At 35.8% G+C, this 24854-nt stretch overlaps 1 protein-coding gene across 1 annotated transcript; it reads left to right on the top strand.

Moving 5' to 3' along the window:
- Positions 1 to 1169: 1169 nt before the first annotated feature.
- Positions 1170 to 14818, top strand: IDO1 (indoleamine 2,3-dioxygenase 1). The gene is made up of 10 exons (XM_007097056.3): positions 1170 to 1334; positions 4698 to 4793; positions 4910 to 5029; positions 7979 to 8097; positions 9250 to 9264; positions 10785 to 10884; positions 11429 to 11546; positions 12611 to 12662; positions 13324 to 13472; positions 14448 to 14818. Exons 1-10 carry the CDS (start codon positions 1236 to 1238, stop codon positions 14801 to 14803), a joined length of 1224 nt encoding a protein of 407 aa, XP_007097118.2. The 5' UTR covers positions 1170 to 1235; the 3' UTR covers positions 14804 to 14818.
- Positions 14819 to 24854: the final 10036 nt, after the last annotated feature.

Below are 24854 nucleotides of genomic sequence, written 5' to 3'. Positions count from 1 at the left end.
CATAAGCTGGATGACAAAACTGCATTCTTACAATGCACTGCACACTAACTCCTCATTTCTCCTTTTGATCATCATAAGGAACAATACAGTTTCTCCTTTTGCTTCAGCTTTATTAGTGAGATCAAACAATGCCTGTAAGTGACCACAGAACTACATGCACCCCAAAGAACTTGCCAAATGCAGTTTTAATTTGCATTTTGGAAGAAACATTTTCAGGATGTTTTATCCTTTATTCAAACTTTTAACATATTACAAACTCTCCAAATGTGAAGTACTATTGCTTCAACAGTCCTTAGCAGTCAAATATAGTAGAGATACAGAAAAGTCTTCCTAAAAATTACTTCTAAGGAATATGAAGAAGAAAGAACTGTATCACTGAGAACACAGATAAAAGACTGAATAAGAAAAATGGGCATGTAGAGAGGTACTGTCTTTCGTTTTTTAATTTTTAAAATAATTTTTTAATGTTTATTTTTTAGAGACAGAGAGACGGAGCATGAGCTGGAGTGGGACAGAGAGAGAGGAAGACATAGAATGCGAAAACAGGCACCAGGCTCTAAGCTGTCAGCACAGAGCCTGACACGGGGCTCAAACCCTCAAAGGGTGAGATCATGACTTGAGTTGAAGTCTGACGCTTAACTGACTGAGCCACCCAGGTGCCCCAAGAGGTACTGTCTTAATTCCTCACCTGCTTCCATTTTTTTCTACAACAATCATTGCCTACATTAGTTCAATGTAGCATGGTTTACACTTCATGGCTGCTGAAATAAGACACTACCGTGTTTAAAGAACCCTAGAGACTTAATGGAAAGCCAATGATAGTAACAGTGAAGGGGTATTTTAGGACTTTAGCCTTGGTCAAATTCATTGTCTTACTTCAAAGATTTAAAAGTTCCCATAAAAAAATGTACTTTTCTAGTTACCTATGTTCATGGTTTTTGTTATTTCAGTTTCTTTCTCACATTCCCTATGACAGTAAATGAATGGTGTTCCCAGTGACAAATACTTCATAGTACCATAAACTTTCAGTTTCTTCATATGATGAATAGAGATGCTTTTGTGGTTTTATTGTTTATCAAATTACAAAGAAAGAAAATGAAACTATCCCAAAAGTGGAAGTCATTTCTTGCTGCCTACGTGTGTAAGTTTGCAATCATTGGCTATGGCAACCTCTATAATAGATGCTCTGAAAACTCCTTGCACAACAAGGAGGACCAGAGAAGTAGACTGCAAGAATGTCACACAATAGGATATTGCCTACAAAAAATTCTTGGAAAAATTTGAAAGAATACCATATAGATGAAGAGGTGGGCTTCGTTCTGCCAACTCCACAGGTAAGACAAAGAACTGATGTATGGGCAAAAATGTTTTCTTATCATTACTTACCTGAGCAAGTTAACTTCTGTTGAGCAAATGTGGTTCAGTAATTTTTACTGAACAAATGGATGAAGCAATGCCAAAAGTAGAGCAGAATTTTAATAAATGGTGCATACTTAACTTCCTTAAAATTTTCTGCCTAGAGATTGAGTCTTAAATCCATTTTTTACTTACCTTACACAGATAAGGTAAGTGATGAAATAAGGAAACTATAGAAGTATTTTGGCTTAATGCAATTGCATTTTGGGGGGGTATTTTGAAAAACAACAACAACAAAGTAATAAATGATCCATGTCAAAGGAACCCCTTTTCTTGGTTGATAATACCTTAAATTGTGTGAAGTACACGTTCCTACTTTGATTAGGTTTTTGAGACGGTATATCAAGCAATTTTGTGTTGTATTAATACTACTTGTTGCTACTAAGTGTAAGATTTGGATGAGAGTCTGAATTGCCTTTTTTTTTTAATTTTACAAACTTTGCCTGCAAACAGCAAGACATGTAGAGTAAGTGTTTGTCTTTAAAACTACATTTTTTTAAAGTTGTATTTCAAAGAATGCCAGGAAAACCATCTTATTATCTATTTCAAATAACAAACATTTATATAGCATCGTTAAGCAATTTACAAATACTTACTTACTCCACCTTCATAACCATCCTAAAAAGTATGTATGTTATTAACCTCATTTTCCTGATGAGAAATTTAAGCCATGCAGAGGGCATCTTTAAATGAAGCAAACATATTTATAGTTAGAGATCTAATCTAACTGTACTTAGAAACAACATCCTGTAGGGGCATCTGGGTGGCTCAGTTGGTTACATATCCAACTCTTGATTTCTGCTCAGGTCACGATCTCAAGGTTCCTGGGATCTGGGATCGAGCCCTTCTCTCTTACCCTCTGCCCCTCTCCCCAGCTTATGCTCTCTCTCTCTCAAACAACAACAAACCCACTAATGTCATTGCTTAAAGCACTTTGTATTTACAAATCACTAATACTTAGACCTGCTCCCCCTCCATACAAGCACACTGCAGTGCCAGGATAAGATGATTTTGGAAATGTACTTATCAATGGTACAACAGGAAGTTGCAAAACTCTATATATAATTTTTCTCCCAGAGTAAATTCTCTTAAAAATTAAGACAATCGTGGCAGTTTTGGAGCTCTAAGAACAGATTCCAAGGGGTAAAGCAAAACAAATGAAAGCAAACAAAAACAAAACAAAACTCTTCCTGGACTACTTAAAAAGTAGTAATTAGTACTTAAGATGTTTAGGAAGTTAGATCATATTCTGAAACAAGGAGAACAAATTAGTCATTACTTTTATTTCTTCACTGAAGATCTTTCCTAGAAATTATAAGTTCACAATGTTCATTTCATATTTTATCATCAATCAAATTTCTATTCCAAAAGAAAATAATGTCTTCTAGTTCCACATAGATACAAAATACATTCTCTAATCTAGCAGAAGTTGGTGACCCTCTGTGTTATTCTTAATTAATTTATATTATACCATTAAGCATCTTAAACAGAAGTATATTATTGATTGAATTTTTGCATCTGTTAAAAGTTCTGTCAAAAGGATGTTAATCACGATATAGGACAACAAAAAATATTTCTGTTATTTGGGGAAAATAGTAAAAACCAAAAATTCAGCGGTGTTCCAGAGTAAAATGCAGAACAACAACAACAATATATACATACATATATATAAATATATATATATATATATATATATATATATATATGTAATATATATTTGTTACTAAAAACACCACTGCACAGCATTTGTGTGGTTAGGGAGAAAGTTTCAGAGAAACCAGAGAGGTGACTATCTAGTGAATATACTGCTTGCATATTTCATTGCTAAAAAATCTGCACTAATAGACAAAGACTGGCCAATTATCTGAAGTCCCTGAAAATGTTTGAATTTTATGTGATGTTTGCCTTTTTGTCTTTTAGCTTACTTATAATATTAATTGTTTTGAAGCTTTGAATTTTATGTGACGTTTGCCTTTTTGTCTTCTAGCTTACTTATAATATTAATTGTTTTGAAGCTTAAAATTTCATCAATGTTGGTTTGAGTTAATCTCTCTGTTTTTGCTGCATCCCCATAGTTCAGTATTGATGACCTCAAGAACATATCTGGAAACAGCTTAATGAGAAAGGCATGGGGAAAGAGCATATGGGAAGTTGAAGCTCATTTCAGGGCAGTGTCTAGGTCTTTTGTTTACATGTTTTCCTTTGACATGAAAGTATAAATATGATAAGATCCAAAGAGACACTTTTGTTTGGATTTTATTTTTACTTATTGGGAAAAATATAAGCCTATAGTACCAAAGCAGGCAATTGGTACATATAGGTACAGCATCTCTTACAAGTCCAGTACTGTCCAAGGTTCTGTAAGAAATACAAAATTAAAAGCATGATAAAATCCTTACCATCAAATGGGGTAGTGAGATGTTAAAAGAACATTGATTTTTGAGGGGTGCCTAAGTAGCTCATTCGGTTAAGCATCTAACTTCAGCTCAGGTCATGATCTCACGGTTTGTGAGTTCAAGCCCCATGTTGGGCTCTGTGCTGACAGCTCAGAGCCTGCAGCCTGCTTCAGATTCTGTGTCTCCCTCCCTCTCTCTCTTCCCTTACCCTGCTTGTGCTCTCTCTCTTTCTCTTAGAAATGAGGAATGAATAAGCTTTTTAAAAAAAAAAAAGGAAAGAAAGAGCATTGATTTTTGAAAGTTGGAAACACTTAAAAGTTCAATCACAATAAACTATATGAACTATATGTACAAAACAATCTCATAAACTGAGCCTTGTTTTCCTTATTCATGAAATGGAGATAACAGTCAACTTTTTAGGTCATTGTAATATTTAAATAAGAAATTATTGAGCAAAGTGCCTAGTCTACTTACTGACATCTAAGAAATCTCAATTTTCTTCCATTAAAAAAAAAATTAGAATCTAGCCAGGAAGAGAAAATAAATAGCAGATAACAATAAATTACTTAACAATGTGAAGGTATAATACACAGGATTTATACTTGGGGATCTAAGTGTATGTTGGAGTAATCAGGATGATTTTAGTGGAACTTTTGAGGTAGCCTGTGTAAAAGAGCAGGTGAGAGTGCTGGAGGAGAGGAAGAAGTCTTGAGCTCTGAGTGCGCAGGTAACAATACAAGGACTGGGGTTACTGAACAGGTAAGTGTTTGTCAGGACAGGATTACACAGAATTGATCTACAGGCAAGACAAACTATGAATCAGATACAAAACTATTTCATAAAAATTTTCACTATGAAATAAATGTCCCGTTTCTTTTTTTCTAGGAGGAACTACCTTACCCTTATGATCAATGGATTTCCATTGCTAAAAACCTGCCTGAACTTATTGAGAAAAATGAACTACGTAAAGAAGTTGAGAAGGTTTGGAAAGGCATTACATTCATCTTTCTGTTAGAGCTTCTTAACATTTTTCACTTGGCTTTAAAGCTATAATGTCACCCATGTTGATTTGAGTCAATCTCTCTTTTTATTCCCAGTTAAAAATGTTCAGTATTGATGACCTCAAAGACCACAAGTCACAGCGCCTTGCACATCTGGTCCTGGGGTATATCACCATGGCATATGTGTGGAACCAAGGGGGTGAAGATGTTTGTGAGGTTTGGAGATTTCCTGGTATTTCTTATGCTATATGACAATTTACATCCAATTTACATTTAATGTAAAAATAATTCTAAAACTATTATAACTAAATTTGGTGATGCTTGTATAACAGAAAATAAAAAGAAGACAATGTTTCATTGACTTAACATGCCAGCTGCTATCATTATTGGATTTTTAATCTTTCACTTACATAACACAGTTGCTCCATCCTGTGGATATAGACATATGTCCTGAGTCTTTCACTTAAATTATATTGTAAGCATTTTTTAGTTACAACATAATCATGCTAGTCATCATTTAAAATCACTTTATAGTTTTTCATTGAGTTACTGGACTTTATTTATTCAATCCTCTGTTTACAAATACTGTACTTGTTTTAATATTTTGCCATTGTAAATGACATTATAATCAATATATTTGAAAATTAAATTTTTTCTCTCTTTATGAGTTTTGGGAGATATGGACATTTTATGACTCTTCCTACTTAATGCCAAAGTGCTCTCTTACATCAATGTAAATGTAATCTGTCAACATGGAAGAACATATGGGTTTCACTCTACTCTCATCAACAGTAGATAACTTTAGATTTGAAATAATACCATATTTTATTTTAGCTGGAAATCCTAATCACACGAAACCAATTGACTGTAATACCTGATCTTTAGACAAGAAAGAGATAAAATAGATTCCAGAAGCACCTTCTGCCATTTAATGATTTTTTTTCCTTTTTGACAATTTAATTGGAATTATTATCTTGTCTTTCCACATCCTGTTTAAATACAAAACGACACATATAGTTCCCCTATGTGATAAGTCATCCTCTGATATGTAAACAAAAGGGAAAATGTGTTCTGCATAATCATGGGAACACCTTTTACTTCTTTATAATTATCAGACTACCATATATAAATTTTGTGATGACACAAAAAAGTTTCAGATTAGTTCTAGCCTTACAACCTAAGCACACAGCCCCACTAGACTTGCTAGAATCTGAGTCTAGCTAAATGTGTAGGTATTGTATAGAAAGATCATCAATAGGGGCACCTGAGTGGCTCAGTCAGTTAACCCTACAACTCTTGGTTTCGGCTCAGGTGATGATTTCAGAGTTCATGGTCTGCGCTGACGGAGTGGAGCCTGCCTGGGATTCTCTCTCTGTGCACCTGCCCTGATCACGCACACATGCACACTCTCTCTCTCAAAATGAGTAAATAAATCAAAACAAAATGAAAGATCATCAATAACAAAGGGCAGCATATGCTAAGTGGAGAAGTATGAGAGTCCAGAGGAGTTAAATAGTAGTTGGTATAATAATGAAATGTTTCAAGGAAGAAGTGGGACTTGAATTGCTTCTTAAAAGATTGATACAGCTTATTCAAAGAGGAGAGAAGCAAAAAAGAGAAAGAGAGGACTAGCAAAAAATATGGAGACCAGAATGTACATGGGATAATAAAAAAGATAATAAATTTACCAGACTGGACATCAAAATTATAAAATAAAAATAAAAATATATTTTTAATTTATCTAGTTTTTATATACCACATTATTCTAAAAAGGATTTTAGAAGCCAGCAACAAATACATATACACATATACATGTATATACATATATATAGAAAATTATATATATATATACATATATATATGACTATTGAAGTGAGGAAACTATAGGAAATATATATTATATATGTGTGTGTGTGTGTGTGTGTGTGTGTACACATACTGTCAATAGTCATACACACACACACACACATATATATACAACTATGAAGTGAGGAAAGAAAACAAATGGATAAAAAATAAGATATATCAATATAAGGCAAATTTTGCTTGAGAATGGGTTAGAAATTAGCATCTGAGTTTCTTAGTAGCTGTGTAAATGTCTCTTAATAGATTAAGATGGGTTTGAACATTTCCTTTCTTTTTTCCAAGTCATCTCAAATTAATTTTTCAATTAAGCACCTTCCCTTTTGTTTCCCTTTGATCTTCCCTTTAAATCAGAAAGAGGCAGAAATTTCCTTTAGAAACAAATGTAAATCATTTGCAAACCAAAATGTTTCACTTTCCAGAGGCATAAGTTCTGCAAGGGCTTTGATAGCCAATGTTACCATGCTAACATTTTGTCTTGTTAAAACATCGTCTCCAGGTGTATTAAATTAATCCGAAGCTACTGCGGTTAGAGCTCTCCTGAGCTCTCAGAACTATTGAGTGGGCCACATTGTCATGCCACCTCTCCCACCGTAACCCACCTCCTACTACCCCAGATGAGCCACACATATTCCAGCCATAGGCTGCTGATGACAAGGATGATCTTAATTATTACATGGGACAATCTGGTTATAAAATCAGGCAGATAAAGAATAAAAGGTCAGCATTATGATTAATAGAGCAGTTGGAAAACATGGCATGCATGAGTGGCAACAATGGGCACCCTAAGAGAGCGCTTGCCCATCAGGATTGCCCTGTGGGGGTAGGAGCCTTTTAGAATGTGGGCAAACACAGAGCAGAATCCTGAGTAATAGGCTCAGGAAAAGAAAAGTTGAGAACAAAGGAAACTGAGCATGATTTTATCCTTGTATTTCCTATGGATGAAAAATTCCTTGCATAGAGGAATTGCCCAACAAATATTCATGGGGTGGACACATGAGTGAATAAATAAGTGACTACAAGTAACCACAGACCGTTGGAAAGTCAAGGATACATCCTTTGTTCCTTGAACCCTTTACCTCCTTTCTCTCTCTCTGACTAGATTATGTCCACATCAACCCACATCTAAAACATAAACATTTAATAATTCCCAGGACTAAGTTGTGAAATGAGGAAGAGAAAATTATAGTGGTTTGGTTTCAGAATGCCATGATGTAGAACAGCTAATGTTCTGGCACCCAGAAAGCAGAGAAAAAGGTAAGATACTTCAAAGGCTAATACTAAATACTGTGTTTTAATTAGGTCTTGCCAAAGAATATTGCTGTTCCTTACTGTGAACTGTCTAAGAAGCTGGATCTGCCTCCTATTCTGGTTTATGCAGATTGTGTCTTGGCAAACTGGAAGAAAAAGGATCCCAATGGGTACGTAAATTGTGATTATAGCAGGAATTAAAGAAGTACATGCTTGGGGCACTTGGGTGGCTCAGTCAGTTGAGTGTCGTGGTTGAGCAGTTCGAGCCCTACATCGGGCTCTGTGCTGACAGCTTAGAGCCTGGAGCCTGCTTCAGATTCTGTGTCTCTCTCTCTCTCTCTGCCCCACTCCTGCTTATGCTCTGTCTCTCTCTGTCTCAAAAATAAAATAAACATTATTATTATTTTTTAAAGAAGTGCATGCTATTTATGTCAATAGGGAGTTAGTCATTGGTTCAGTTTTCAGCAGCACAGCTTTCTTCTCTGTCTTGGGGGTATGTTTTCCTCTGCTGGTATATACAAGAGAGAAAGGTGTATAATTAACATACAATGAAATGTGCCATCCTGACTGTTCGGTTGGGGGATTTTGACTGTTCTACACACATGGATAGCCTGTGACGAGATACAGAATATCACCTCTATGGTTCTTTCTATTCAATTCTCTTCTCTACCTCCAGGTACACACATTCTGATTGGTCATTTTAAAAATTAATTTTTTCTGCTATTGGATTTCATATTAGTGCGATTATAGAGCAGGTATTCTTGTGTCTGGCTTTTTTTTTTTTACGGGTAACATGTTTCGGAGATTCTACAACTTTAATGTTTATCTCTCCAGTTAAGAGTAAACACATTTTCGGCAGTGGAAAGGAAAATGCCCAGGCCCTCAGTGCAGCCTGTTGAGGGACTAGGCCCCTGCTATCATTTTAGCAGTGGGATTTGATACTCTAAGGGGACAAGAGACATAGGGTGTCCCAGGGCTCTGGGTGTGTTTCTGCAGAGGAGTACTGTAGACCCAGGAACCATAAAATGAAAGGATTTGATCTAGAAAAGTTTATTAGGAATGACTAGTTTTGACTAACCTTCTGTGTTCCTTGAATATTTAATTTTTTTTTTTTACTTAAAAAGTCCTAAGTATTTGCAATGCCTAGTTGATAAATATTTTTTTAAAAACATATATATTTTTCTTTTTTTACTTATATCTTACCTTTGATAGATCCGTAGTATTACATTGAATAATAATAACTCAAAACCACTGTTTGAGTTTTTAACTGATTTTCTTTTTCTTTTCCAACTGGCCCACTGTTTGATGGCTGCTTTCATAAGGCCCATGACTTATGAGTAAGTATTTGATCATTTTATTCTAAGGATTATTTTTTTATTCAAAGTAAATATAGGTTTATCAGTATCATCCAAATGTACTTTTTAAGAGACTAGTTGAATTCAGGCAAAAAATAACTCAAGTAATTTTTTAAAGAGCAAATAATCCCAATCCTTAATTAGATCTCAGACTATCATAGGACCATGTCTGCTTGATATCATAGCTATATTTACATGCAAAAATAACACCTGCATATATAAAATGTAATTAAAAATGCACAAATACAAAATGCACATCCATCTGTGTGTCTTTGATTTAATAATCTCAGTGGCCAGAAACATAAACTTGTTCTTTTTGGCCCAATCCTTACTATTTTTGATCTATGTACTGAGTGGAGGCTGAAAGCTAGGGAAACAAAGGTAAATATCATAGGAATAAGCCTGCTTTGGTGCGGAAAGTGGATACAGGCAAATTATGTAAATTGCTCCTTGATTAGGAAGAGGGCAAGAGGAGCTCTAACCAAATAAAAGGGATGAAGAAGGAATTCCTGTAGCAGGTTACTTAAGCTGAGTTCCAAAGAGTGAGTAGGAAGGAATTAGCTACAAGAAAAAAATGAGTGTTCATAGTGGAGGATACAGCAAGAGTAAGGGCCTCAAAGTGATGAAAATCTTGATGTATTACCAAACTGAAGGAAGGCTAGTGTCGTTGATGAGTAGTGACTGATGCAAGTAGTAGTGTGGTAAAGGGAGGAAGAAATAAATTTAGCCAAAAGATTATGTAGGACTTTTGGCTATGATAAGGGGTTTAAATAGTATCTTCAGATCAGTGGACAGCTATGGAAGGCTTTTACATGGGAAGATGGTATCATCAGTCCCATTTTACAGATGAGAACACTGAGGCAGAAACATAAAATATCTAGGTCAAGGTCACACAGCAAGTAAACTTGCAGAAATGGTCTGGCTTTGGAGACTATGAATTTAACCACCATGAACTTCATAGATATACAGATGCTGAATCCTTGGTAGCACTAGTGTGAAACTTCACTAAAAAAGAAAATACGGTATAATCAATTATTTGAATTTCCCAATTTCTTTGTAAAGCAAGTAAACCACTGAGAAATTGAATCAGGTGCACAGATAAAAATATAGATATGAATATATTTATTTAGAGCAAAACCTGCTTAAAATTATACCTCACAGATGTCTCTATAAGCATCAAATATGTATAAATCTATAAATATGGTAATATATATGCATGTGAAAAATTAATGAGACAAAAGAAACAGAAATGGTCTTGGAATTTCTGGTTCCAAAATTCTAAAATAGAATTTAAAGTCCCAGCTTAATTTACCATTAGATCTTAGACGATGGACCTAACACTCATATTCCCAACAATGTAATATAGTAAAACCTAGCATACTTATCCCACAAGATTATTTTGAAACTAAAATAGAATAAAAATACTTGAAAACTACAAAGCACTCAAACAAATACGCCAGTATTTTTGCTAAATTCTTGACTCCCTTGACTTATTTTCTTAGGAACATGGACATTCTGTTTTCGTTTCCTGGTGGAGACTGCGGTAAAGGATTTTTCCTGGTTTCTCTGTTGGTGGAAATAGCAGCGGCTTCTGCAATCAAAGTAAGTCTATCCATACTGGCAAATTTGTATCTTGAGTTCCATAAGCAGAGCAATCATTCTATATTATGCATGAAATAACTTTATCTTGATTGAATAGAGCATTCAATTATTTAATTGGATATAAGGGATCATCTGGTAGAAAAAAGTATTTTATTTATTTTTGTGTCTCATCTAAAATACAAAGCGTAGGACCCACGCATTTAGAATAAAGTTTGAAGCCTCAAAAAAAGAGATACATTTTTAATGCAAGTTGTCATTGGAACTAGATCACAGAGTGATATAAATCTAATGGTTTTGACTATTAGAATTAGAAATAACACTATATAAAACTATATGAACTTATCTCTAAATGTTAAATAAATAAAAATAAACCCAAGCTTAATTAAATACAAGGAAATTAAGTCAAACAATAAGAGGGTACTCACCAAAACAAAAGAAGTGGAAATCCCACGTTTAATTTGGGGATTAAGAATTAGAAGAAGTTTATTCTATGCCAATATTTAGTGCTAAGAAATCTTAAATGTTTACCTTTTTTTTTTTTAAGGTAATTCCTGATTTATTGAATGCAGTAAAATGTGAGGACCACAATACTCTGCAAAGGGCACTGCGTTACATAGCTTCTTGTCTGCAACAAGCCCAGGAAGAGTTTAAACAAATTCATGGCAAGTGTTGTATGCCAGGCAACATTCAAGGCTGGCAGTCACAAGTTTCTGATTACCTGAAACGTAGAGTTGTTAAACAAATAGAAAAAAAAACTCTCACTTAAGTGGGTGTGTTTTCACTTTATCTCACTAAATTATTATAGTTTCCTGTGATAGGTTTCGTTATATTAATTTTATAGATAAAGTAATCTACTGGAGAGATAAGATAAATGGCCCAAGGTTACATATATAGTAAATTGTGAAGCTAGAATTGCAAGCCAGGTAATTATTTAACTGTCAGGAATGTCCTAGCCTCCCACTGAAAACCATGGAGACAGTTGCTTAAGGTTCAGGCTGTTTTAATTTCTGAAATACTTAGCTTCTGCTTGATAAGAACTCCCTAAGAATTCTGCTTTTTCACAAATTAAGTAAGAAACAACAGAGAAAAGCTACTGAGCTCAAAAGTTATTACAAAATTAACAGTTAAAAAAAAGCAGCAATAACCAAAAAAAGTATATAAACAAAGGTCTACCAAAAAAAAAAAATGCGCTCTGTCGGACAGCTTCAACAAATATGTCACAGTGTATCCCTAGGCTTTGAGTTACTGATGATTGGTCATTGGAAAGAAATAGACCTTCAGATAAAAAATGTTAGTAAGCTTTGGGAAGAGAGACATGGGGATGATCCACAGGGAAACAAACCCACAGGGTTCCTGGGGTTGTTGTTTCTGCTTTTCATTTTATTTAGATTTGTTTCTTTCTTTATGTAAGTAGTTTATCTCATGGCAGTAAGCATGTGAAATAGCTTTAAAGAAACATTGGCAGTTTAATTGGTCTCCCTAGGAGGAGTCTGATGTGGGCTTAGGCTCTTTGATATAAGCTGTGTGCTAGCCCTATGGTAGACCCTGTTCAGTGGACATGAGGCTCACTTGGGAGAGCTTCTCCTCAGGGACTTTTTCTGCACAGATGGACCTAATGCCTTTCCTGCAGCCTAAGCTGAAACCCGCTATCAGTTATTTACAATATCTTGATCTCCTGTGATGGTTCTGATAACTGCTTAATTTAACATACCTTATCTTTTTACAGAATATGTGGATCCAAACACATTTTTCAATGTTCTTCGCATATACTTGTCTGGGTATGTAGTCTTACACCTGAGTTTGTTTTCTCTTAAACATTTATCATAACACATCAAATTCCCACTGATGATCCCCACTATCCATCGGGTTTAGGAAATAATTCATATCTTAAAAAACATGTTGTAGAGAAAGAATAGACTATTCTCTCTGTTATTAGTTGGCCAGGCATGGACTCGACTATGCACAGGAAAGGTAGTCATTTAAAAAAGAGGAATGGAGGTGCCTGGGTGGCTTAGTCAATTGAGCTCCTGACTCTTGCTTTTTGGCTCAAGTCATGATCTCCCAGTTCATGGGATCGAGCCCCATATCAGACTCAGCACTGATAGCACGGAGCCTGCTTGGGGTTCTCTCTCTCCCTCTCTCCCTGCCCTTCCCCCACCTCTCTCTCTCAAGATAAATAAATAAACATTAAAAAGAGAGAACAGAATGATATTTTCTCCAATGCAAAGGTAAGCTTCCATTTATAGAATCCTTATGCCAAATTTTCTCAGAAACATTTTATTTAGCATTCTCAAAAATGAACATGAGTGGAGGGAAGTGTGGAAGAAGAATAATGAAATCTATGTCATGTCACTCTCCATTCACCCTCTATTATAAAATTTTATATCTGAAAATTTGGCAATTAATCTAAATAATGATTTTTTTTCCTTCCTCATCTAGCTGGAAAGGCAACCCCCTGCTGCCAGAGGGTCTGAAGTATGAAGGTGTCTGGGAAACCCCAAAGAAGTTTGCAGGGGGTAGTGCAGCCCAAAGCAGCGTCTTCCAGTGCTTTGATGTTCTTCTGGGCATCCAGCAGAGTTCTGGTGAAGGTGAGTGGATAATGACAAATAATAATAATCTCCTATGTTAATACAATAGTGTTTTAACATCTAAGAAGTAACTTTCCATCAGCATCTCATCTGAGCCTATCTGATACTTTTCAAAGAATCAGTAAGGCAAGATCTTATTGTCATCACCCCCTTTCACAAACAACCAAGCAGGAACTTTTAAATTTCTTTACAGGTTAAGTGACAAACCCCTTATTAACCAGCTAGAAAGCAGTGAAGCCAGAACCAAAACCCAAGTTCATCACCCTCTCAATCTTGACATTTGAACATGTATATAAGGCCTAATTGGCTGTGATGAAGCCCATAGCACATGTCCTGAAAATGTATGATCAGATTCAGAAAGAGAAAGTCACCAGCAAATGAGATGGGACTGTGAGTTGAAGTTGGGGAAGTGGAGATGTCAGTGACAGGGGAGGCTTGACATTGCTCTTGGTCAGATTTTCCAGCAGGTCTTATTTTCCAGCAGCTCAAATTTTAAAGATGCCCCAAAGTTGAAATATGAACCACATCCATTATATTCTTTGTAGGGGTAGGAGAAGCTCCAGTAAGAACCTCTTGGTTAATAGTTCATTCATTTATTTAAAAGTTCTCCCTTAAACTCTCCTGGACTCTGTGTCATGATCTGTCAAGTATAGATTATATTCACCCTGTCTGTATCATCAGCTTTTTAGAAGGATCAAATACAGTAGGAAGTGAGAGAGGACAATGAGCAAAACACTCTATTATGAAAGAATGAGTTCAGCTCATGGGGCTTTCAGAATTAAGGCTGTATTACAATAATTACCATTACTAGATCAAGACGAGTAGTCTTCTAACAGGGTGGTTGTGAACTCAGTGCCTCATGTTTTAGTGGTGGCTTGTGATCTCCCACCCACAATGACCTCACTCTGACCTTCTCCCCTAGATTGGGGAATGTTTTGGTTTCCCTACTAACTAATCTTTCTCTTGTTCCTTCAGAATCTTCTTTCAAATTCCTTCAGGAAATGAGAGAATATATGCCATTAGCTCACCGGAAATTTCTCCAGTCATTAGAGTCAGCCCCCTCAGTCCGTGAGTTTGTTATTTCAAAAGGTGATGCTAAACTGAAGGCAGATTATAATGAATGCGTGAAAGCTATGGCTGACCTGAGAAAATACCATTTGAAAATAGTAGCCAAGTACATCGTGATTCCTTCAAGGAACAAGCACAAGACAAACTCAACATCTGAAGAAACATCAGAACCAGAAAATAAAGGAACTGGAGGCACTAGTGTCATGACTTTCCTGAAGAGTGTTAGAAATACAACTGAGAAATTCCTGCTGAACGTTGACTAATGTAACTTGGCATTTCGTAAAGACCAAGATGTCTATATATGTCTATATTGCTCATTGTATCAGACCCACGAATTAATAATACACAAATTTTTAATAGTACTTATAAAAGATTTCAAAGTGTTTTTCCAATATCTGTTCCTTCATTGTAAGAATAGAATTATAATAAAATTAGAATATTTTATTGTAATTAAAATGATGACATTCAATAAATATTGATATGATATAATAAAATGTCTAAAAGTTGCTTTATTCATAACTATAATTAAATACTCATCCAGATGAAACCCAGTCTACACTGCTACCCTCAACCATGGGTAATAGATTCCTTTACTCTCCCTACAGTAATATCACACTTGTTTATAATTACCTGTGCCCTTGTCTGCATTGTTACTACATGATAAGCTTCCCAATGCCAGGGACACCCTATTTTTTTACTGACCCATGCATCCCCCAACCTTAGTACATACCTAGCAAATACCTGTTGAATGAATATATAAATGAATCAATTCATGAATAAATTACTGTGGGCTAACAAGGTCACCTTTGAAATATAATTTCTCTCAGGAGGCTGGGGTTATCCGACACGCACAATCTGGCATGAATTTATTTAATAACATAATCTAAGAGTGTTGGAGAGGAGCTTAAAAATTATATGAGCCAAACTCATTTTTTAAAAATGTTTATTTTTATTTTTGAGAGACAGCATGTGCGCACAAGTAAGGGATATGAAGAGAAAGGGGGACAGAAGATCTGAGGTGGGCTCTGACACTGGCAGCAGAGAGCCCAAAGAGGGGCTCAAACTCACAAACTATGAGATCATGATCTGAGCCAAGGTCAGATGCTTAACCAGCTGAGTCTCCCAGGCACCCAGACCCAAACTAATTTTAAAGATGACAAAATTGAGGCTCAGAAGGATGAAGGTGCTTACTGAGGGTCACACAGTTGGTTATAAAGGGGAGGAGAACTTTAGTTTATTGATCTTTCTCATCTTTTTCACCGGTCTCGATGTAGACCAGGTTAGAGAGAAAGGGAATTTGGGAAGAAGAGGGAGAAGAAATGAGGTGACTTGATAGAATTTCATGAGATATAGTAGTAGATGATTAGCTAGATATTGGCTATGCTATTAAAGATGAGAAGAAAAACAAGACACAATGGCTGCCTGCGTGCAGAATTTGCAAACACTTTCAATTTGTGGAAAGCCCAGGTCTGAGGAAGTGGGTTGAGTGCACACACCCAAACAGATTCAAGGAAGGAAATGTAGTCACATATTTCTAAGGTCACACCTCTAAAAACTATTTCAACATATTTAACATATTTTGAATACACCCTAACCCAGTGAAATCTCCCTGTTCATAAGCAAAATTTCATTTGATTCCAGAGAAAATACACCAAATGTCAATGGTAATAGTTTTTAGGTGCATGGGACATATTTTCTTCTTTATTTTCCTGTCAGTGTTTCTGCAATGAACATATATAAGTTTAAAATGAGAAAAGTTTGCATGCATGAATGTATGCATGCAGACCAAGTACATACCTGTGTGTGTATACGTGTATAATTTTTAAGGGTTGGAAGAAAGGTCATCATGTCTCAGGGCTTGATGTAGTTAAGAACGCACTAAATTGAGAGGTTTCAAAGGTGGGTTATTTTTGTGGGCTCCGTTTTGGACATCTATTACCTTTGTGACCTTAGGCAAGTTATTTTGTATTTGTGTACAATGAGCATAATAATGCTTGTCCTGCCTTGTTCACAAGGTTACTGTTGAATGAAATATAGTGCTCAAATCTTAGGAAACTATAAAGTACTACTAGAATATAAGTAAATACTAAGAATCATTTATTGACTCCAAGTTAAGATGTTTTTCTGTCCTGTCTGCTACATGGATCAATCTGGCTCCACAGCTACATGCCACAAGGCTACATATCAAGAGTTTCTTCTCCATAATTGGTTTTATCTAATTAGTAATCAATCATCTTGACATGCAAAACATCTTTGATGCTTTCAGCCACACTCTGTATGCACATTTTCTCTTTAAGAACATCATGTATGGCGTACCTGGGTGGCTGAGTTGATTGAGTGTCCGACTTTCGTTCAGGTCATGATCTTGCAGTTTGTAGGTTTGAGCCCCACATTGGGCTCTCTGCTGTCAACCTATTAGCTCAGAGCCTGCTTCAGATCCTCTGTCCCTGTCTCTCTGACCCTCCCTGCTTGTGCTCTCCCTCCAAAATAAGTAAATACTTAAAACAAAAACAAAAACAAAAACAAAACACAACAAAACAACAACAAAAACGGCATTGTTCCTGACATGGCGCTGTTGTTAGGTAGGTGATAGACTGAAACTGGGCTTCAAGTTCTCCACAAAGAGTGCGGACACTTGTTCGTCTGAGTGTATTCTCTTATATCTGTTCAAATAATGGAAACCATGATTCCTGGTTTTCTTCGAACTCACTCATCTCTGGACTGGAGGGTGTACAGCAAAATACTGGATATGTTTTTAAAGAAGTCATGGTATTCTTGCATGCATGCCATGTGGCCTTGGCTCCACCATGGAGGAAGGGTCATTGAGTCACTGGAGGATGAAGGTGGTCTACCACCATAAGAGAAGGTTTTAACTAGATGCAGTGAATTCTTAGTAACATGGGTTTTCTTTGAATAGAATGACTAATACTTCCATCCCAGCCTATGTCATAGTAAAATCAGAAGTGTATAGTGGTATATTCCCTACATGTTCCTTTCCATAAGTGAGGAAAATATAGCTTAAAATTATGTATATTTTTCATTTCAAGTGTTCAGAAAAGTAAGTATATCTTACACCCTTCCTTCTGTACTTAACTTTTGTATGGTAAATGGTTGAGGTTCCTAACATATAATTCATATCTTATTTTTCTCACTCCAATATATTAAATGTAATATTACACATTATAGAGAATGCTACTCAATTCACAGCACTCTGGAATCCTCATACCCTTCTGTAAGACATGGTACACTGAGATATACAGTTCTTATGGTGAGTCATGAGCTAAAGATAGGAATTTGCTTATTTCCAAAGAATTGTTTTATATACAATAAACAATTTAAAAATTAGAAGTTCAGACAGGCTAAAAATTTGACACATAAACACAAACTTGGTTGTCCTTAAGGTTCTTGCCAACTCTGAGATACAATGGCCCATACAATGCATGAATCCCTCTCCAATGCCTTTGACAATATAGAAAACTCTTATTTGGAGCTTACCTATATCAATTCACTTAATCATTTCAATAGGCTGATGAGATAAGTACTAGCTACTTTTAAGGAAACTGAGACCCAATGGAGTTCAGTAGCTTTCAAAAGCCACACAGCTAGCATATGGCACAGTAAAAAATTAAACCCAGGCAAACCACCTCCAGAATATGTCAACCCGCTACTGGGAGTACAAATTCCACTAAAGGAAAAAATGTGCGTACACGGGAATTCTTCTTCTTTTGACCTTTGCAATAGAAGTATTGGATACTTGACTGCACAGGGCTCTCCCTAAAATTTCCAACTCATGCATGATGTTTTATTGTGTTTCAGTAACAAGAAAAAAGTGGAGGTAGGGTGGTATTTCTGTTCCCATTACTGTTATTGGGTCAACCAGCCCAGGCTTTCCAAAATGGGAGCTCAGAGGCATATTTCTGATGCAGTATCCTGGAGACCTTATGGTGGCTGTGCTTTTGCCATAAGAACTGTAGCCATGGAAACTTAACCTAATGGGAACTGAGCCAAAAGGGAGCAGAGCCAGTGCCTGAAAATATGGTGTCCTACATGGGAGAGAAGAAGGGAAATATGAAAGTTAGAAATCTCTGCTTGGTAAAGGATCATTTGCTTATGTCTACAGAGCTGAGTCCATTTACACTGACTTGGAAGTTGCAGTCAACATAATAGACAAGAAAGTTGGAATGGTGTAGATAGTCCAACATAGGGTAAAATGCATTGCCAATTGGATCAGCCTTCTACTTCAGACCTTTATAACTATTTTGAAGATAGAAAGGATATGTACCTAGTATTAGAAATGTCTATAATTTTAAAAAAAGAAACAGTTGTGTAAAACAAACAAAAACAGAATGAAAGCCTCTTCTAAAAACAAAGGTTAAAATGTCATGCACCAGATTGTTACAAGAAAGTTGTATATTCATTTTCATTATATACTACCCTAGGAACTCACCTCTTACGCAAAATGTGAACATTAAGATGCCATTATAAAAAGCACTATACATTATATGGTATTCCTAATTACATTTATCCCAGAATTGAAACTCACAGTACACATGGGCTTGGATAATGTTTGGTCCATGAGCTGTGTGCTTTAGACATTACCTATTGGGAGGAAAGCTTTGACACTGAGATAGTCAAAAATGTATGAAATAAAGTAGGGTTGGTGGATTATAAAATGCTAACTTTTTTTTCTGAAGAAAGCAGAACTTGAGGCAGGAAACCACAGTTGGTTATCAGAAATGTACATTGTGAACCATTACAACATTTTTAACTATTTACAGGTTAAAATCAGACTGAAAAGCAAAAATGTGGTGGTGAATGTGCTCTATTCAGAGAAGGTGTGAGCCAATTTTCTAAAGGAGTTGTTTGTATATCTAGTGTTTGAAATGTGATTATTATTTACTATTCAAATGATGGAAACTATTTTCTCTTGTTGATAGAATGTACTCACCTGCTGGCAACATCAGTAGGTATGGACTGGACAATTTACCAGAAGTATTTGGAGGAAATAGGAATATACATCCAGATTTATACAGCTTATAAGATCTAAGTCTCTAAAAAGTCACCTATTATACAAGGTAGCGTAAATGCATTTTGATAGAAAATTAGCCTTGTGTTAGTTTTGAGGTTTGGTTTTATGATGGACCAAAAATACCCCAAAGAGAAAATTTAAGTCAGATGGCTGATAAAACTGGTAAATCTTACACCTTCATCACAGAAAGTAAACAGCTTGAAAGAGGACACAAAAGATATATATGGTCCATGCCATCAAGAGTCATTACATTTGTTTAGCACTGGGATCTATAATTTGAGGGAAGGAAAATCAAACTTATGTCTACACAAAAACCTGCACATGGATGTTTAAACACCTTTATTCCTAATTGTCAAAATTTGGAAGCAACGGTGACATCCTTCAGTAGGTGAATGGATAAAGAAGCTGAGGTACACTGTAGCAATGGAATATTGTTCAGCACTTTAAAGAAACCAAGCACGGGTGCCCGGGTGGCTCAGTCAGTTAAGTGTACAACTTCAGCTCAGGTCACGATCTCACGGTGTGTGAGTTCAAGCCCCACATCGGGCTCTTTGCTGTCAGTGCAGAGCCCACCTCAGATCCTCTGTCTCCCTCTCTCTGCCCCTTCCCTACTCACCCTCTCAAAAATAAACATTAAAAAAAAGAAAGTATTTTTAAATAAATAAAGAAAGAATCAAGCACAAAAGGAGGAACCTACCATGCATATTGCTAACTAAATAAGTCAATCTGGAAAGGCTACATACTGTATGATTCTAATTAAATGACATTCTGGAAAAGGCAAAGGCGTGGACAGTAAAAGAATCACTGATTTTCAGGGGTTAGGGAAGAGGGATAGATGAGCAAGCAAAACACAGAAGGTTTTTAATGCAGTGAAATTATTCTGTGTGATACTACAATAGTGGATACATATCATTACACATTTGCTAAAACCCATAGAATGTACACATCATGAGTGAACCTAATAAAAATTATGGACTTTGGATGATAATGATGTGTCAGTGTAGATTCATTGATTTTAACATGTGTACCACTGTGGTGTAGAAAGCTATGCTTATGGGGGCAGGAGATAAATGTAAACTCTCTGTACTCCCATTTTGCTGTGACAAACTGCTTTAAAAAAATAAACTCTATGAAAAAGAAAATTGCCATGTAGCCTTAGATATTTCAGTTAATCTCTCTGGACTATTCATACACATCTAAAAGATCAGAGATAAGTAGATCCTTCTTAAGGTGTCTTCCAACTCTTTGATTAAACCATATATGTGACCTGCAAATTCATCCATGAAAAAAAGTAAATGATAGTCTAGGTTAATCTAAAGAAATTGTATACAACATAAAGTCAACATGTGTTCAATAGTAGAAATAGCAACTATATTTCTTCTAAATCACAAAGACAATGATTTTGATGTAATAAATATTTTTATATATTTATATATACAAGTTTACAAAATGAACGCCATTGTTTTCTATCTATAACCCTGCCAACGAATCAGAATAGGAACTCTTTTTCTTATTTTGTGCTGATTTTCAAAAATGTTGGAGGCAAGATGGGTGAGGAAAGGACAATCGCAGAATAACCTGTCTTTTGAAGAGAATGTCTTTTGAAGAATGTACATACCAGACCCTCTAATTTTCCAAAGATGATCAAAACCTTGTGAACTCTGGGAAGAGAGCCAGTGATCATGCTGATACAACCACCTCCCACATATCCATTTCTGTTTGAGAACCACTATTATAGGCCATTGCCCAAACCCAGACTGAAGGATTAACTTGTAGGGGAGTTTCTTTCAACTCTATTCCCATAGATTTTAAAAACTCTCTTTTAGAACATGACACTTTTGCTCTTATATAGTTATTCTCTCCCTCTCTCCTTCCCTCCCTCTCTCTCTCTCTCTCTGTCTTATTTCAGCTGCTAGTTTATCAGTTGTCTATAGATAGGATCCATGACTTTTTCATTCTTACATCATAGCACTTAGCAACACATTTAAAATATTGGCTACTAAGAGAAGAAATACATAAATGCTATATTGACTCAAGCATTATTTTATTAATGGTGTTAGACCTAACCCTAAAAGCATCACAATTTCTACCCTAATTACTCATCTATTAGATAACAATTTAATAGGCAAATGTGGTATGCTAGTCCCTAAACTAGATAGTAGAGATGGAAAGGTTAAGGAAACCAACTTTACTTGAAGCTCACTAGTGAGGAAATAGACAAATGAATTAATTCAACACAATGGGATGGAAGCTATATAAAAATAAATGGAGAGTATAAGAGCAGACAGCTATAGTCCATAACCCAGACTAGTGGACAGCAGAAGGAGAATGGGCTAAATAGGGAAAGGAGATAATTCTAAAAGGAGTTGTGGTAAGAATAAACTTTTTAAGATAAGGTAATATGTGAGATGAGTTTTATTTTTTAATTTTTTAAATTCATGTTTCATTTAAATCTAAGTTAGTTAACATATAGTGTAGTAATGATTTCAGGAATAGAATACGGTGATTGATAACCTACATGCAATGCCCAGTGCTCATCCCAACAAGTGCCCTCCCCAATGCCCATTGCCCACCTAGCCCATCCCCCTACCCAACACTCTGTCAGCAACCCTCAGTTTGTTCTCTGTATTTAAGATTCTCTTATGGTTTCTCTCCCTCTCTGTTTTTATCTTATTTTTGCTTCCCTTATTCCATGTTCATCTGTTTTATTTCTTAAATTCTACATATGAGTGAAATCATATGATATTTGTCTTTCTTTAACTTATTTTGCTCAGCATAATACACTAGGTCCATCCACGTTGTTGCTAATGGCAAAATTCATTCTCTGATTGCTGAATAATATTCCATTGTATATATATACCACATCTTCTTTATCCATCCATCAGTCAATGGACATTTGGATTCTTTCCATACTTTGGCTATTGTCAATAGTTCTGCTATAAACATTGGGGTGAGATGAGTTTTAAAGGATAACTAATATTTATGCAAATGAAAGAAAGTTTGGAAATTTCAGAAAAAGAGTACAAAGAAGAGTGTACAAAGAACAGTGACATAAGCATGGTCTATTTGAGGCAGTACATATAGTTCAATATGGCTGAAGCATAAAAAAATAAGGGTGATAGGTTGGTGAAGCTAAACCATCATCATTTTCAAAGACCATGCAATGAAGTAGTTTCGATTAATCTTGAAAACCAAGGGAAATATTTTTAGCAGAAAAATGACTTTATCATATTTGCATATTTGAATAGTATTTAAGTGAAGTGATTCCCATAACAAATAAATATTTAAATGATTTGGGTAGTAGTTGGAAATAAATATTGTATCTGTAGAATATTATGGTGGGGTCATGATAAAAACAACGCAATGAATTTAGAGGTTATAAAAGTAATTCAAGTCTCAAATGATAGGAAAGTCTTATGGGATTAGATTTGAGGCAGAGAGACCATTAGAGATTATGCTATAATATTCTAATACTAAATAGTAAGGAATCAAAAATGATGGCAGCAGGATTGGTGATAAAGGGAAACATGAGAAATATTAAGGCAGTAGGACTGGCAAGACTGATGTTCTTTTGGATGTAATAGATGACTTCCAGGTCTCCAGCTGGTCAACTGCGGCCACAGAAGTACCAGGGCCAGCTTCATGTGCATTCAACCTGTGCAGTCACATAAGGTCTTGCATATAAAAAGGCTTAATGATTGGCTTAACATCTACTGTCAGCATCTTGAAATTCTGAATAATTTTGAACAATGGTCCTTACCTTTTCATCCTTCACTTGCCCCTAACATTATATGGCTGGTTCTGAGGGATACCATTCACCTAGATATGGAATAGATGAACAAGATGAGCTTTGTTCTTATTACAAGAGAATAAATTGACAAGTACAGCTTGGATCTGTCATTAGGTAGTGGGCTCTCTGCTCAAGACCTTGAGCTAGTTGCTGGAGGATTTAAAAGCCTTTTCCCCCACCTTAATGAAAGGTATCTAGGATATATTTGATGTGTTAAGATATTTCATATGAAGCTTCTATAGAACATTAAAGTGAAGACATCTAGTAGATGACAGAAGAGATCCAACTGGAAACAAAATGTTGAAAATCATCAATGTAGAGATGATACTCAAAGTCTTTGAATGGATGAAATTACCCAGAGTGGTGAGTTTATTTTATTTTATTTTATTTTATTTTATTTTATTTTATTTTATCTTATCTTACCTTATTTTATTATTTTAAAGGTTTATCTTTGAAATTTATTTTTGGAAAGAGAGCACACCAGCATGGGGAGAGGCAGAGATAGAGGAAAGAGAGAGAATTCCAAGCAGGCTCTGCACTGTTAGAGCAGAGCCTGATGCAGCACTTGATCCCACAAACCATGAGATTGTGACCTGAGCCAAAATCAAGAGTTAAATGCTTAACCAACTGAGCCAACCACACCTCCCCTATCATTTATTTATTTTTAATTTTTTTCCCTCCACCTCCCCTAGCATCAGTAACTTTAAAGTCAGGCTGTCTGTGCTCCAGCCTTGACTCTACCGTTTACAAAAAGTATGACCTTAGGCTTTTACTTAAGTTTTATAAGCTTCAGTTTGTTGAATTGAATTATGGGAATAATAGTACCAACTCACAGCGCTATTGTGAGGATTAAATGAGATAACCCATGGAAGATGCTTACCATAAGACTTGGCACACAAGAAAAATCAGTGAGTATTAACTTCTTTTCTTTCTTATTATTTTTAGGTACAATCGAACAAGAAGGAATGGACGCCATAGCAAATATCAAGGAGAGAAGAGAGTTTAAAAAAAAAAAAGAAAGAGAAAAGAAGAAGAAGGAGGAGGAGGAGAAAAAGGAAGAGGAGGCAAGGAGGAGGAGGAGGAAGGGGGGGAGAGGAAGAAGGGAAAGGGGAAGAGAAAGAGGAAGAGGAAGAGGAAGAGGAAGAGGAAGAGGAAGAAAAGGGTGGCAAAATGTCAGATTGCTCCATTGTTCATCAGAAAGGAATGAGGGGTGCCTGGGTGGCTCAGTCAGTTAAGCAACCTACTCTTGTTTCAGCTTAGGTCACGATCTCGAACCCCACCTCAGGCTCCATACTGATGGTGCAGAGCCTGCTTAAAATTTTGTCTCCCTTCCTTTCTTCCACTCTCCTGCTAGCTCTCTCTCTCTCAAAATAAATAAATAAACATTAGAAAGGAAGAAAAAGTCCCATTGAATTTACAAAGAAGGGATTAATGAGCTTTACAGGAATAGTCTCAGTGTACCAGCACTATTTGGGTTGATTGTTTTTGACAATTC

The sequence above is a fragment of the Panthera tigris genome, chromosome B1 (assembly GCF_018350195.1).
Source record: "Panthera tigris isolate Pti1 chromosome B1, P.tigris_Pti1_mat1.1, whole genome shotgun sequence".
Taxonomy (NCBI): Eukaryota; Metazoa; Chordata; class Mammalia; order Carnivora; family Felidae; genus Panthera; species Panthera tigris.
The sequence above is the reverse complement of the archived record's forward strand: the minus strand, read 5'-3'. Positions and strand labels throughout refer to the sequence as shown.